Here is a 16,612-nt window from a genome sequence, read left to right on the forward strand (position 1 = left end):
TGAACTCTTCCAGGGATGGGGCAGCCACAGCTCCTCTGGGCAACCTGTGCCAGTGCCTCACCACCCTCACAGTGAAGAATTTCTACCTAGCATCCAGTCTAAACCTACCCTCTTTCAGTTTAAAGCCATTCCCCCTTGTACTATCACTACGTGCCCTCATAAAAAGTCCTTCTCCAGCTTTCTTGTAGGCCTCTTTAGGTACTGGAAGGATAAGGAAAAGAAACTCAACAAAAGGGAACCGAAAGACTGTTGAAACAAAGATAAAAGAACTCTAAAATATTCAGAAATACAGACAACATATGCTACTCTAGCAAAGCTTCCAAACTTTAAGATAACTAATTCCTTGACACGAGGTGTAATCTTCCCTAAAGGCAATACAAACTGCTTATGTTCCTCTACTTCAATGGAAATATGCTGATTTCAGCTTGTTCAGGATTATTTTCAATGTCTCATATCTTGAATACAAAAGATTTTAAATACATCACTTTCAGCACAATTCTTCTGAAAATTTCAGCTGTATTTGCTGTAACACTGAAATAGCAACACAAGTCATAAAACAGTAAGCTTCTTTCTTCACAATTCCTTCAAATATTCTTATTTTTAAGAGCACTGGAACTCAATCATGATCATTTCTGTTACAATTTCATATCAACAGAGACATTGACACAAGTGTGTATTTACAGATTAGATAAAGGCCACAGTAAAACTAGCTTGCTTTTGATATAAAAAACTAATTCTGCCAGAAATAATTAGAAAGCAAATAAAAAAACCCCAGCCCTAAAGAGGGTATTTTTAACAACTTTAAAGGCACACCACTGTGATGAAGGCAGTGCTCATACAATGTTGTTAATGTCATTTCTGATCTTTTTCTCTCCTGATCAATTCAGACTCAAACTCAAGGAGCAGCAGTAACACACTCTGTGTGCGCCAGGCAGCAAAGCAGTATCTTCTCTCATTACCTTTAGTGGTGGAGGCTGCATTTTTCCAGAACTGTACTGGCCTGCTTGAGCTGCAAACATGTGTCCAGCTAACGAATCCCCGCAAAATGGCTCTGGATAAGGAGGACTAGTCTGGGTGCAATTACTGCATCCACTGTCAACGGATTCTGCTTGCCAACTCCTAAAGTCAGAACATAACAAGAGTTTTGTAGGTATTAAAAAAACCCATGCAGTTATGCATCATGTTTATATATTTCATTATCCAGGACAGTTTATCATTTTAGAGTATTATTTCTCCAATGAAAATACAGAATTTTCAAAGGGAGAACGTATCCCACTTGCATTTCTGTAGATGTAGACAAGCAAACACATTTCATGCCAAAAAAACCCCCAAAAAACCAAAAATCACCTTCCCTAATTTTCTTAGGGAATATGTTCTGATCTTCATAAAAATACGAAGAAAACAATAACAAAAAGAACAACACAACTCATGTAACAAACTAGCAGCATTATTAAATGATGAAACGGCATTGTAACAAACCCTGAAATAGCAGAGCTGTGCTGCATGTTCACTCCATAGGCACTGCAATGCATATATTTGACATTTTCCCATGTCCACACAAAATTTTATTTTTTTTTAGTACAGTGCTCTTAGAAAACCACTACAGTTGCCTCCGTAGCAAAGTTTGATATCATGTCTTCCCACTCCGCAAATTCCAAGTCCTCTAAACTCAGCCAGATACTCAAAGATGGTTTTCTCCTGTTTGCACATGACCATGTAGTAACAGAATTTTATACTCTTAACACCAGCCAAGAGCAGATCTCAGAACAAGGACCTGCGGTTTCTCCTGCTGTATTTCAGACTATACCCACAGCCTAAATATAATTCGGATGTTTGATGAGGTATTTAAGCTATTTTTACCTTTCTGATATGGCTTCTGCTTGATCTTCCTTTCTTTCCATCTCCAGGATTTCCTCCTCTGTGTATTCCAGTTTCACTCTCTCTTCTGCCAACTCTCTCTCAACTGCTTCCAGCTGGGCAGTGGTCCTGGCTAACAGGGCTGTCACTGCATCCTGAAAAGTAAACCAGACTTCAAATAAAACTGTTTGAACAAAGTAATGTATTTAATGTAAATCATTGAGAGAAACCAAAATAAAACCATAGCTACTGTATGTTTCTTAAATAAAAAATAAATAAAAAAAATAATTAAAAAAAAAAAAAAAAAAAAGGGTAAACAAAATCTGTCCTGAATATTGATGATCAAAATGTATGTGGTGTTCCATGAATGCAACTTCTCAGAGAAACCAGGCAGACTTTATCTCTCTCTGCATCATCCAGCAAGCTAGGTCAGAAGACACCTCTGGAGATCACCTAGTCTGATGTCCTGCCCAAAGCAGGGACAGCTTCATAGCTACATCAGGTTGCCCAGGGCCCAGGCAAGGGCTGAAAAATCTCCAAGGATGGAAACTGTACAGCCTTTCTTGACAACCTCTTGACATGCAGTGGCAGAAATTTTTAATACATTTTAGTTAGTTGGACTGGAAGTGTGCACACAAACATACACAGAATACAATTTTCAGTCACCTGTCCAGACATGATCTAGCTTTTAATTATTAAAATCCAGCTCTTGCCACAAGAGCTAAATTAAGGTATCACCTTCTGTGTACCTCAAAAACAAACTGCACCTGAGATCAGATCACAACCACCCACCAAGCAGGTCAAAGTAAACAAAACTCTTTTTTCAGATCCATACTGTTTTAACTGTAGTTACATTTCCAGAAGACCGGGGAATACTTTCTTCGCACTGGTTTTTGTTCTTTGCTCTCTGGGGGTCTGAACCAGTGAAGATCTGAACAGTATACCAGTGAAGCTGCATCTCACCAGAACTCTCTGCATCAGTCAGGTTTATCTGAGCAATGCCCTGTAAACAACAAGAATCATTGACCACAATAAGATAAACATACACTGCAAGATAGACACCTTCTCATTTAAAGAGTATTTTAATATAGTGTAAAACCTCCACTTTATCAGATATTACTAGCATTTCTTAAAAAGAGACAGTTTTTTCTGTTGTGTTATGGTATCTAAGACACTGAAGTTCTTGCCTCTTGCCTACTGCCAGGAAGGATCAGAGCAGATACTCAATTTTTTTAAGTTGAAAAATAACATTTCCATGACTGATGTAGATATGATTGTTAATATTTTATTAAATAACTTTCTTAATTACATATCTGATTTCTAAATCTGCTTAAATTAATATTACTTTAACAGCATTACTTCAATCTGTTTTCTTTTGAGAGAACTATATCCCCAGATACCCTTCCATTCTCTGGTCCTCGGAGTCATCTTCCAGAGGGGAAAAAAGAAAACATGTTTTTCTGCCTATTTGTACAATAAAGTAGTCAAATAGGCCATAGAGACATTTTTCTACCTTCCAAGCTATGCTTACATCTCCCTTACATCCTTACATTCAGGTGAAAACAGGTTCAATGGAGGCTTCCAACTAAAAGTATTCCCAACTTTAAAGTAGCCCTACTCCATCCAACAACACTCATGTAAGAAATTTCTGTGTGGTGACCTAAATGAAACACAACTGTGAGCAAATCCATGCTTTTTTTTTTTTTTTTTTTTTTTAATCCATTTACTAGCTGGACCAAAACAAATAGCTGGATGCAGTGATTCTAATTGTAAAGGCAGTAGGAAATGTAAGCAGAAAACTGTGTTCAACTTTAAGCAGGTAAAGAAACAGTTACTTAGAAAATAATAATAATAAAAATCCTTGTATTGTTTTTCCAAGATTAATGTTCCCTGGGGCTCTGTTTAAACAGGTGTATAAAGGACAACAGAGAAAAATTTCTGAAAGTAACAAAATAATGTCATATCAGGATACAACATGTTACTAAGATACTGGAGGTTACAGAGATGCCTTTTCTTTTATATATACAACAGAGGTGTCTTCTAATTATCTACTCGCTCTGACACATGTGCCAAATAAGTTACACTTTTGCATCAGAGCTGGAAAAGACATGCTGGGTTTGGTTTCAGAGGAAGAAGGTAAAGCTGTTTTCCTGTTATCAATACTGGAAAAACCATATATTGACTCTTAGGATATCTGACACTGCCCTACAGATTGCATTTATTAAGCAGTTAAGAAGGCATGCCAAAGAAGCTGCTACTACAAAGTAAATGACTAAATGGGGAGAAAATCATCACCAAACCCTATTAATAATTATCAGTACTGAGCAGACGAATGTATATTTCACCTCCACCTCAAGATTTGGAGCTTGCTCAGAAGGATGAAGACATCAAAGCACCAAAGTGGGTCTGCTAGGTGTCTGTCACGTGCCTGCTCTAATGTATTTGTTAACAACTTGGATGGCGGAATAGTAAAAGCATTTTTGAATCTCTCAGTGATGTCAAACAGAAGGATTGTGAAATTTATGAGAAAAGGATCAGAATTTAAAATTATGTTAAAAAATGGAATGGATGCTCTGAAATAAAAAACAAAATGAAAAAAGGTATGTTACACTCAAGAAGAATTCAAATAAATTAAGACATGGGGAGTAATTGGTTGGTCAGGGCTGTAAAAGATCAGAAACTGGGAGTGAAACAACAATGCCATGTGATTGCAAGAAAGGCAATCACGTTTCTTTGATGTTTTCACATGAGCCATATATGCTAATCACGGAAAATAACAACTCCCTTATCTCAACATTGATGAGGCCACCAGGAAAGAAATAAGCCAACTTAATGAAGCACAGTTTCAGAAAGCTGTAGGAAAACAGAAAAAGATCTTTCAGCAAGGCAGGGCATATGAAGAAAAGTTTGAGGGAATGGAAAGACCATCCCACAAGTTGAGTAGATTTAGTTCTCTACATAAGTGAAGTTTAGAACTATTTTTTTTTTCCATTCCCTGTTATGTACAAATATTTCTATAACTTGGGATAAAGTCCAACCTGGCTTCTGCATTTAGGAAATCATTAAACTGGCACAATCTAATTGAAAAGAAAGCAGTCATCGAAAACTTCAGAGATGTATGGATGATTAAATAGATGGAAAAAAATGTCATCTCAGTGGAAGAGACTTTGAAAGACAGAGGCCATTACAGCAGTTCCAGAGAGAGGTAGCAAATGATTTTGCAACTTGAGAAAGTGCTTATTTACATCATTTACGTAATAAATTTATAGCAAGAGGGCAACAACCTATTGTTTAAATATGTACTTCAATGCACCTACCTTAAGAACCATGGCATTGTTTCTCTAAGTAGCACTGTTAGCTTACTCCTAAAGTATGTTACCACCTACTGTGGACAAAGACATTTCTGACAAAAGTACACTAAGACTAAGAAAGAGAAAAAAATCCTAACACCACAACCTGAAGACGTATACTTTTTTTGCTAATTCAGTAGAAGCAGTTAAAATAAAAGCACCCTCGACTTAGATGCACCTGTGTCAATATAAGGATGCTTTACAGTGAAATAGCTATTTTGCTTCCCAGAGGAAGAGGATATACCAGTGTAAAGCATTTTACACCAATATATCCAGCTTGTTCTTGAGCTGCTTTCTCTATCATTATGTCATAGTGCAAAAATGACAAAACTTCTTACTGCAGACAAGACCTTAAGTCCACTTCTGTCAATGTTAAGACCACTGTTTATATAAGACACTCCCTAGTTTTAAACGTGGACTAACAAACATGCATTCTTGACCAGATTTGCTCAAATAAACACCTATTCTCCACAGTCCAGCATGACAGTGGTATGTCAGATACCTGTACCTCTTAACTACTTTGATAGGCTTAAGAAAAAAACAAAACAAAAAAGCATTTCACTAACCCGTTCAAACACCTCACTGAAATGGCAGCCACAAGACAGATTTATTTAAGCATATTTATATTTGCAATAGCTAAATGAAGCTAACACCACATCTAAAGTTAACACAGTTAATACGTGTAACCTATTTAAACAAATGCCACATTTATTCGAATGTATCTACATTAGATATCTCAATCAGTTTAAAGTGAAAGGTTGGTCTAACAGAAACCTGCTTGGATCGCTATTATCCAGCAACAAAGTTACCATTGATATAATAGCAGTCTTCTTTGCCTACTCTTACAGTTATATATAGCAACAAGGGGTTTGTATTTGTTACCTTTTTATTAGGAAAATTTTTAATAATACTGATTCATCATGTGTTACAGTGCCATGCAGATATGGAAGTCTTGAGCACAATGTAGTCTAAAAGCCGCCAGATGAAGTCTTTCTGGAAAAGTTTCATTTTTTACATAATGCTTTCCTTCTTGCACCAAATTTAGCAATGGCAGACTTTTCAACTTTCCCCAAAGCCGACATTTGTAAAAAACCGCATTAAATAAAAAGTTTACTCCTTATTTACTATATGCCATAGCAATGAATGTAAACCTTATATCCATTTTCAACATGCCTCTGCAATGTATGACATTTAAGCAGTGTTAAAAATGCTACAATACTCAACCTCTTCTAATTCTGCCAATCATTTCCAAGACTTTATGTAACCTAAATGCACATATATCAACTTTCTAAAAATCCCACCTTTTTTATTAACAGAACTGTACTTACATATATGAACAAACGGACACATTAACATGTATGTGTACCAGCAATCCTTACAAAAAAATAAAGTCTTCACTTTCTCTTTTTAGTATTAAAATTATTCTTCAAGTAACTTTAATTTTCCATACCAAACGGTTTTTAAGAAAAAGGACCACTTACCAATAGTTCTTCTTGCTGCTGATGGTCAACTGAACAGATATACAGCTGCAGTGATTTTAATTTCAAAACACTTGAATGCACAGGGATTTGGAAAACTTCATTAAATATTAACGGAGTTTGGAATTCCAGAGCTCTGGAGCAGTAAGTGGTTGGTGTGCCTGACTCAAGTGGTGGCAAATAAACTCTCACATGACTGGGAACAGCAAAATAGACAAATAGCACAATTCAGACAAAGAAAGCTATTTTGCATTTCTCAAAATCAAGATAAACAAAAACATCAATGAAACTTCTACTTTAAGAACCAGCTCTGGGATCTCCTCATTACGGGCATTTACTTTGTATTCTTAATACGGAAGATCTGCAAAGCTGATTTGGAAATGCTATCTTTTCCTTTTTTTTTTTTTTTTAATTTATTTGGTGCTTAAGAAGAGGCACCAAGTGGCAGCACTTGAGATGCCTTGAGGTATCCAAGACATCTACATTGGGCTAGCAAATACGACACAGGATCTATGGGAGAGCTACAGCCTTCCCCTGAGCAGCAGCAGCTGGAGGCCAGGTGCCATGCTTATGATATTTCAAATGGAAACGCATGCCTTCACTTAGGCTATTGAATTGCTCCATAAGTGTCACTGATCCATTTCTTCCTTCCACCCACTAAGCATACCTTCCTCTCCCTCCCCTTAAGAAACTCAGCACAAAAGGATGGCAAAAGAAATCTGCAATCACTGCATCCATCTGCCATCCTAAAAAAACCCCAAATTTAAATACCTGGTCCCATCTCATTTGAGACTCCAAAACAAAAAAAATCAAACCAAACCAAACAAACAAAATCCACAACCATTTTAATCTGACAGAAGGCAGCAGAGCTACTTAAGAGAAGTGTTCTTATGTTCTCCCTCTCCTGATTGCTTGTCCAGCACCTACAATAACCTGTTTTTTACCATAGCTTCCCTTGTGCCAGCAAACAGCTTCCTGCAACTGTGTTGTGAACTAGATTAGAAAACTTGTCTGGGCTACCAAAAAAAACCCCAAAACCTCAACATTAAAAAAATCAAACCCAATCCATCTCAGAGGCTCACTCAAGTTGTCTACATGGCTGCATGAACTCTTACGGCAGCAGAGAGAGCTTGACGCCGACATCCAAATAAATGGTTAGAGGACAACTGGAAGAGCTCACTATGATGGAGCTGCAGCACTGGAGTGTGGAGCTAAAGTCAGCTAAAGAAGCTTCACATGCTGTAAAAAGGGAATGATCCAACTCCTCTGCTGCATGTAACCTCCCCCCCTGCTGCCTCCAGCAACTGATTCAATGAACATACAGTTGCGTGGAGGAGTTCATTAAACTGGCTAAAAGCTTTTTCTTGTTTTGTAAGATAAACTTTTTGACCGCTCAAAGCAACTGATCTACTCTACAGCCATACAGTTTTTTTGATTCCAGCCCAGGTAGTCAACTAAGAAGGATGGGCAACTGAACTGCCTTTTTGAGAGTCATTTAGATGCCCAATTGCTTGACGACAAGTTCCAACAAACCCTCTAGAGCGATTGTTTTTCTTTGGTGACTCTGCTTTTTTCAGATGATGCTTATTTCTTTTCCTAATCACAACGCAACATGGCTGAGTATAACTCAATGCTTTTTTCCCCTATCACATGCCCTTGCTCTCACACTGAAAACAAGGCAAAAGACCAACACTAATGCACTGACCTATAGGAAGAATTTCCACTGGAGGTTTTCAGGGTTAGAAAGATCAAGCGTTCTCAAAGATCAGCTCATTCAGTGAGATGTATGTCAATCTAACAACTCCCACAGAATGACTTACTTTACAATACAACGTTATCATATTTCCATTTTCCACAGTTTATAAACAACCTCTCACAGAGATAAAGATCAACAATTTTCACGTGTTGAATTTCTTTAAAATATGTTAAGGTACATATCACTAGATAAAATGGTTTTATGGCAACATTGCCACTGTTTAGAAACATTTATTAAAGTAAGCAATGTTCTACGTAATGTGATATGGAATTAGAAAAAAAAAATAGCACAGGCTGCTACAGGCTAAAAAAAAGAAAAAAACAATTGTTTGTCCTGATTCTCAGCTAGTATTTGTGTTAAAATTATCTTCAGAGGGTGTTTCACCCTCTGATAATTCAAGGAGAGCTGTAATGGCCACAGATGTCTGCAAACTTTAAGGTGCACAATAAACATGTAAGAACATAGGTCATTAGAGACTAAGCTTGTCACCTGACCATTATGAAAGAGGTTCTATAAAAGGGACACTTTGTGTCCATAAAATTCACCTTTCCCTCATGTAAACTATGACATACCATCTTCTCCAGAAATGGCTTAATTTTGCATGAAAGCAAACAAACCTATAGTATTTACGATCGTAGCACAAAACGAGCAATGATCAGACTTTAGGTGAAATTTAAACTTACATTTTGCAGTTTTCTTTAACAACTAGACTAGTAAAGTTCTTCAGCTGTAATACATGGACTAACAGACATTCACTTCCACTGTCATGCCTGGAAAATAAATTTCCTGTGTTAGTCACCAAGCATCAATATTTTGCTTAAAAGCTAGAGATGATAAAGATTTTAAGAATGTAAAAGCACCTTTTGCTGTTAAGTCTCTTACACAAATCAGTTTAAATCAAAAGCAATTACACGTATCACACTCTGATAACAGAACATTATTTTTAGCTACACTAAGAAGCTTATCAGAACTCAGAGAATTCAACATTATTCAATTTGAAAAGAATAACATTCCTTACTGTGACTCTTGATAGTGAACATGTTTTATAAAATACATTCCTTGGTTTAAACAGTAAAACCATACGTATATACTTGTGTGTACACAAAATGTGTAACAGCATATCAATTACATTAGACAAATCAGTCTGCATTATTTTTATTTAGTTTCAGTAACCCATGAAACACTCGTTCACATGAATTTTGAAACGGAACTAACAAACCCGGCTGAGATCTGAAAACTGCCAAGCTTGGGAATTAATTTTCCAACAGTTAGAGATTCTGGAGGGATGTCGAAGATACAACATCCTGCCTTGCACTGCTATGGTCTGTCCTTCCCCGCGTTACTCCTACTACCAACAACAGTACACCTTAAGCACAGGATTTCAAAGCTGTATTTGGGAACTGTATTTGTATCTGTGTGTCTTCACCTGTGACTTTTGTAAGGTAATCCTCCTTTACCTGGCACAAAGAGATCTTGCTCAGAGAGACATATCCCTATATCCATGCTCACATTAATGGCCCAGAGAATGAAAAGAAATGCTACCGAAAGAAGTAATGAAGGCCTTTTTATCAGCATTGAAAGGAAACTGAATGAACTGTAGTTAAGTCACCAGCATTGAAGGGGTATGTGACTGACTAATCTGTACATCCACTAAACTTGGCTGTCAGTTCAGAAACTTTTTAAAACTATCAATAGCAGTTTAGTTTATTAAAAAGTTAAAAACGAAACCCAAGAATCCTGAGTTGTCAGGGAGATAGAGGAGTAACTACTCACAGAAATCCAACATGTATTTGTGGTTCTTCATTACTGGCAGCATCACCATAAACAGGCTCTTCCAGATCTTCATTCCTGCAGGAACAGAAAGTACTGTAAACTACATACTGACCTAAGCCATTAAAACGTAATGAAACAAACAATTATTTTGTGATTTGTGGATATAAGCAATTGTTTAGCAATATAGGAGGGACTGGTAATAGAGAAAGAATTGAAATATCTATTTACAAAAAACACACATAAGTAATAATTCACAATGTAAAAAAATTAGGGTTTAGAATACCTCTTTCAAGATATTTAGGTTACTTTAATATTTATCCTGTGTTCCATTTCTCTTTAGCATCCTCAAAACCTTTTCTTCTCCGTTATTGTTTATTATGTTTGAACAATTTTATAAAGTAACATGTCTTTATCCATCCTTCAATCATTTTGTCAACCTGCACATTTTCAGATTTTTAGCAGTTCATGTGTTTCTTTCTTGCAGTTACACTTTTATCACATACTACCACAAATTGTAAGTCACACTCTGTATAATCTATTTTGTTATAAATGGTTGAAAGAAAATTACCGATTCATGACTAAGAAGCTGAGAAAACTATCTTTCAAGGGAGACGAGCATGGTGTTAAAATGTTAGAGGCAACAAAGCAAAAGGCACTTGGCACTTGTGAAGATGACAGTGGAACTGCATGTAAAAAGCTTCTTTAAAATATGCAATCTAATATTTTTAAGTTACTAAGAACAAGCAATTTTGAAAACTTATTCAGAAATTCACAACAAATTCTTTTGGACCATGTGGAAGAATAGGAATATTTCCAGATTACTACACATTTATACACCTGACCTTTTGCTTAAAGCTTCAAACACGCCACTGTCACTAGCCAGTGAATGATCTGAGAGACATGCTGAAACTCGCCTGGCTCTCCTCTCCGATCTTCTACCACTGTCTCCTCGCAGAGTTACAGCTGTCATGGAGAAAAGACAACATCAACTCAAGGAAACCTCTTAAAAATTAAACAAGAAACATTTATTATATCAAAACTAGTGGCAAAATGGCACAAATGCAGTTCATTGTTTTTTTCATCCAACTTTAAGTTAAAAACCTAGAATACAATTGACCGGAGATGTTATGTGGGAGAATGAAGGAAGGAAGTTTGTGGCTAATTCCTCTCTGACAAGACTAAGTATAAACCAATTGCATTGTTACTAAATGCTTTTCTGGTAGAATAATCCCTCCTGAAGGAAGACTTACATTAATTCAACATATGTACACATGATATCCTAAACTCTTAACATTTACCTACTGAATGTACAATAGGCTGAAAACAAACACAGAGACTAATTCTTTTAAGAAGTTATCAGATAACACAATGTGAGGTTTTGTTCTCATTTGTTTCCTAATACAAAGTCTCAAAGCATACTGTTTATACCATCGCATAATAGCAGCTTTTATTTACAGTCTGAGAAGCATTATCAAAAAGAACCAGTGCTTTCCAACTCACTCAGACCACTGTTCTTTCAAATTCTTGGTGAATGACTTTGAAAACTGACTGAGGGAGGAGGAAGCAATATTCAACCCCCTCTTCCACCCTTCCCTGAATCACCACCACTACCATAAATAGCTAACTCAGCAATCATTTTCATGTTTTAAGTGTAGCAACAAAATGTTGCTACACATTTATACATCAGGTTTTGCACAGGCAAGTAGGTATAGCAGCTACCAATCCTTTAAAGTACATGTACAAATGGTAATGATCAAGAATTGCATAGATAGGGTTTTGACCCTTCAATGATAGCTCCTAACTTGAGACTGTTTTCCTTCAAATCCTAGAGAGAACCATTAAACGGACTTGTGGAATTGCAGTTTCTTCACTGTGCAGTGAAGAGCTTTTACCAACTTTCCCTTATTTTGCTTAAGGCTCAATGATTATCCTCAAAGCAGAAAAGCAGTGGCAGAGATGCCAATTTAAAAGAGGAGAAAGCATCTTACTTGCTTCTACTCATGCTCAGAAACTTACACAGCACAGAAGCATTCACAGTTTCAGCAGACAGCATTTGGAGTGACAGTAGCACAGTGCGCATCACACAGGAGACAAGCACCAGCTGACATTTACAGCTTACTGCTCCCAACTAAGAATGAGACACGTCTTACTCAAAGTAAAAACTTGTTAAGCACCTCTGTTACACATTAGCTTAAGGCACCAAAAATCAGATGCTGGTACCTAACCAGTAAGTTTCCTTCAGCAGAAGGCCAGTCCGTGACCTGAGGTCCACCGCAGAGCCTAGCTGAGGTATGGACAGTGAGCAACCCCCCTGAACTGGACCCATCTCACCTCCCACCTAAGCACCACCAGGACAGGACATCAGGGCTTGAAGCCTGATATAAATCCCGCAAATTAACACAACCATGCCACTGCTGTCAACAGAAGTGTCTGGATAGGTTAGATTTAACCCACCACGGGACTGGCAGACAGGATGCACTGAGCCCGGCAGTCCTATGCCAGCCTGAGGTACATTTCCTGTTATCAGGCCACAAACAGCTCAGAATCCCAAAAATCACAGGGTCCTGTTTGGAGCTAAAACTCCTGCGTATCAATGGAGCCAGTTCTCTGTACTTGTGGATCCTTGAGTAGCCCTATGGACCTCCCCTCCAAATTCAATGAAGGATTTAGTCAGCTTCAGCTATGCAAGAAATTAATCTGCTGACCAGGAACAGCCCAATCTGCATTTGTTTCTGTGCCTGGAGAAAGAACCACCCTCCCCACTCCTCCAATTACAGCATCCCATCCTTACTGCACACCACACATCACGCAGTGCTGCTTGTGTCATCCTCACCACAGAGGAGAGCCAAGTTCAAGCTAGCTCACAGAAAGCAAAGAAACTGTATTTGGTGAGCCCACTTCTGAGTTCTGTCACTGGTATTTGTGCAGAATAAAAAGTAGGACTCTTAGAGACATCTCTTAATATGGAAGTTTCCCAATAACTTTACATCACTGGAAAGTGGCTGAACTTCACGAAAGTAAGTATTGTATGAAAGTGCTTCTATAATTTCTGTACTAATTTCAACAAGTTACACTAGGATGATTTCTTTTTTGTAAATAGACCTTTGACTCACCCCTCTCTTTGAACACTTTGTATAAATATAGGGGATGAAAGACCTCCAGGGCTCTCTCCTTTGGAGGTTCATGTTCTCAATTTTTCTGGAAGTAAAAATTGGTCTGAAGCACCAATATAATCTCATGAAAAACTGACATGTTACAACAATTTTGTAACTTGACAATGATTTGCTCACTGCCTGGAGGCCACGGAAGCATTTGATAACATCTGGACAATCCCAGTGAATTTGGGAGAGATGCAAACACCAAAACATGCCTTTGACATAAAAACAAAAAAAAAAGTAAGCAGGAAAAATTGGTCAAGAAGAAAGAAATATGAGATCTTATTTTAAACAGAACAAGGTACAGCACAGGTTACAGACCTTCCAATGCCAGAAGCTGAAAAATCATCTAAAAATAAAGTTTCTACTATAGACAACTACCTGTCATTTTCTTATTTAAGTAACAAAATCAGTGAACAATATATATGAATTTCCAGAACTACTGGGCGCCAAATGTCGATAAATATCAGACAGCTCCAATTAAAAGACTGTTCTCAGGTATCATTAGTTGAAAAAGTGAACTTGAAAGGAAATGCTGATGTCCAAGATTTCATTAGCTAAATAATACAGAAGCATGTTTCACAAGCTTAGAAGATTACAAATACCACACATCAGGTCCAAATCCACTTCTAAAAGAGTCAAACGCTCATAAAAACTGAATCAGAGACACAAGCAGACCTTACCTACTGTGATGCTGTCAGACATTACTATAACATAACAAAGTTGAAGGTTGTAGAACACTTTTTCCAGAAATTTAACTACAGCCATGAATATATTGTTTAGTTGTCATAGCAAAAAATTAAGTATGCCATAATGATTAAACAGATACAGCTGTTTAGATACACAATATCAAACAAAACCAAATGTAGCAAAATCTCCTGCTTCTTCACATGCAACTCAAAAAAACCCCACCAAAACCCCCAAAATCAACCAACACTTCACACAGAAAAACACACTAGAATTACAGGCAAAAACAGCACAATAAGTAATTCAGGTTCACTTACAGTGAATTTTTCTCTTGTGCCGCATGAGAAACAAGACAAAATGAAAAGCACACAATGATAAATCAACTTTTAGATTTATGACAATATTTTGCAAACAAGAGATTATTTAGGCATTAAAGGAAACTTAGCACTTGAAAGATTATTTTAGGATAGAAAGCAAGAGACAGTGAAGATATTAAGCCCAGTATTTTAGTAACGTTTCCTCCCACTCCCAGTTTAATAAATATGATGGATTTAATCTCTCAGGCATATTCTTTCCATTCACACGTTAAAATCTTTCACAGTACGTCCCAGATACATGGAGAATAATAAATCAGAAGATCAGCAACAGAACATCAAAACTGTGATTCCTGAAGAACTCCTTGAACTTGCTGAAGTGCTGCTTCAGTGCAAAGTATGTGCAGTTTATTCAGTGTTAACCCTCTGGGCACCCAGAATTTGCAACTATTACCTCATTTTTTTTCTAGTGAAGGAACTGGCAAAAGATTTGTCAGAGTTGAGACTTACTGTTTTCCAGCATCGCATTATGCTAGCAGGCCATTGGGTGGCAGCAGCAAAGCACACTGCATTGTACCTTAGTGAAAACCAGAACCCCTCAACACCTGGGGGTTCCCAAACTGGGATATACAAGCTTGATGCTCTATCAAATTCGTCAAGAAAAGAGATCAAACCCAAAATTATTTCGAAATTTCCAACTGCTACTTGCACACAACTACATTACAATTGCAAACCCACCAGTTAATGTGTGGAGCTCGAAGTAGTCATGACTTCAGCCAAAAATCCGAAAGGTTAAACAAATTTTTCTTCAGAAATTGTTTTCAAATTCAAATTAAAAAAAAAAAAAAAAAGCAAAAAAAACCAAAAAAACCACCAACAACAACAAAACAAAACAAAGAAAAAACCCAACAGAACACAAAAACACACACACCCCCCAAAAAAAACAATCAAAAAACCAAAAAAACCCAAAACCCCCAAAACAAAAAAAAAAAAAAAAAAAACACCACAAAAAACAACCAAACCCCAAACCTGACAGCCTGGCTACTTTTAACCATACATTCTTCCTCAAAAAGGAACACAAAGCTCTCTGTTGTACACAGAGAAAAGTCTAACCTGGACTAGGAGCTGGACACCACAGCAGTGACAGCAGGTAGCACAGGCATGTTCTGCCAGAGGCCTTCAGAGAAATGTGAAATGTGTAGAAATGTGACAGAGAAGGGAGAAAAGGAAAAACCAAAGCAGGAACTTGACCCTCATCTTTTTGCTGCCTAGGCCCTCAAGACCAGGCCTTCACTTCTAGGAAGCACGTATGAGCTATAAATGCTACTACATATTTTCACTTACCACAACGGGTGAAGACATGCTGTGGTCTGATCTGAGGTTTAAAGAAAGCCTCAGGAAGCCTCTCCGTGGCACTAATTTAAGCACAGGCTTACACGCTGGTCTCTGGAATTCTGTTTATTTTGGTCTGAAAGCTGCAATATGGGCACTAGAAATGTTTACATCTAGCAAATGTAAATTCTGCAGCAGTATCTTCTGGCAACGCCAGCTGCGTTAAGGAAAGCAGGTGAGTATAGACTCTAATGCTGTTTGAGCAATACAGGCTTTTTAGCACATTGGTGATGTTTTCTTTTTAAAAATACAAAGCTGAAAGCTGTCACTGTTCCTTCTCATTATCACCTGACAAATAAGATTTTGGTAGGATAATATGATACATTTTCTGGTTATATTTCACATTACTCCTGATGTCGTAAGTCCTGAATGCAACATTCTATGCAACTGTGAACACAGAATTCTGGATACAGAAATGGGATGGGAATTATAATCAATATTAAAAATATACACGTAAAAGCCCTTCTCTACTAGTATGGTTTTAGTAGAAATATGAGTAAGCTAACACAAAAAACACGGTCATTAAGGAATACTCTTTTTCGTTTTAACAGCAATTCTTCATTTGATCAATTAAAATAGGAAAAGAAATGTCATGTGCCTGTATGCTCACATTTTTTAATTTGTTTCTTAAAAAGGTCTGTTTCCTGTTTTGATCCCTCAAATTTACATTTCTCAACTGTAGTGCCTCAGAAGCTTACACCAATACAAACCAAAGCAAGTCTATCAACTTCACAGCCAAACAGGAGAAGAAAACTCAGCAGTGTATGTGCTGTGGTAACTGCACACATTGCTCCTCTGCGATCATACAGGTTCACTAAGGCAACCACTCAAGCAGATGTTGAGTTTCTCA

At 37.3% G+C, this 16,612-nt stretch overlaps 1 protein-coding gene across 4 annotated transcripts in view; it reads right to left on the reverse strand.

The window, feature by feature from the left end:
• The window catches only part of WWC3 (WWC family member 3), a 103,635-nt gene that overhangs the window by 8,265 nt on the left and 78,758 nt on the right, over window positions 1-16,612 (reverse strand). For 2 of the 4 annotated variants that reach the window (XM_030476138.1, XM_030476137.1), the window contains exons 12-18: window positions 11,057-11,177; window positions 10,215-10,289; window positions 9,125-9,211; window positions 6,689-6,881; window positions 2,693-2,860; window positions 1,861-2,012; window positions 960-1,119 (exon numbers count right to left, since the gene is read on the reverse strand). In XM_030476138.1, the coding sequence (XP_030331998.1) occupies window positions 960-1,119; window positions 1,861-2,012; window positions 2,693-2,860; window positions 6,689-6,881; window positions 9,125-9,211; window positions 10,215-10,289; window positions 11,057-11,177 (956 nt within the window). The remainder of the gene's footprint in view (window positions 1-959; window positions 1,120-1,860; window positions 2,013-2,692; window positions 2,861-6,688; window positions 6,882-9,124; window positions 9,212-10,214; window positions 10,290-11,056; window positions 11,178-16,612) is intronic. The other 2 variants (XM_030476140.1, XM_030476139.1) reach the window with 2 other exon arrangements.

Source organism: Strigops habroptila, chromosome 2 (genome assembly GCF_004027225.2).
Source record: "Strigops habroptila isolate Jane chromosome 2, bStrHab1.2.pri, whole genome shotgun sequence".
NCBI classification, from domain to species: domain Eukaryota; kingdom Metazoa; phylum Chordata; class Aves; order Psittaciformes; family Psittacidae; genus Strigops; species Strigops habroptila.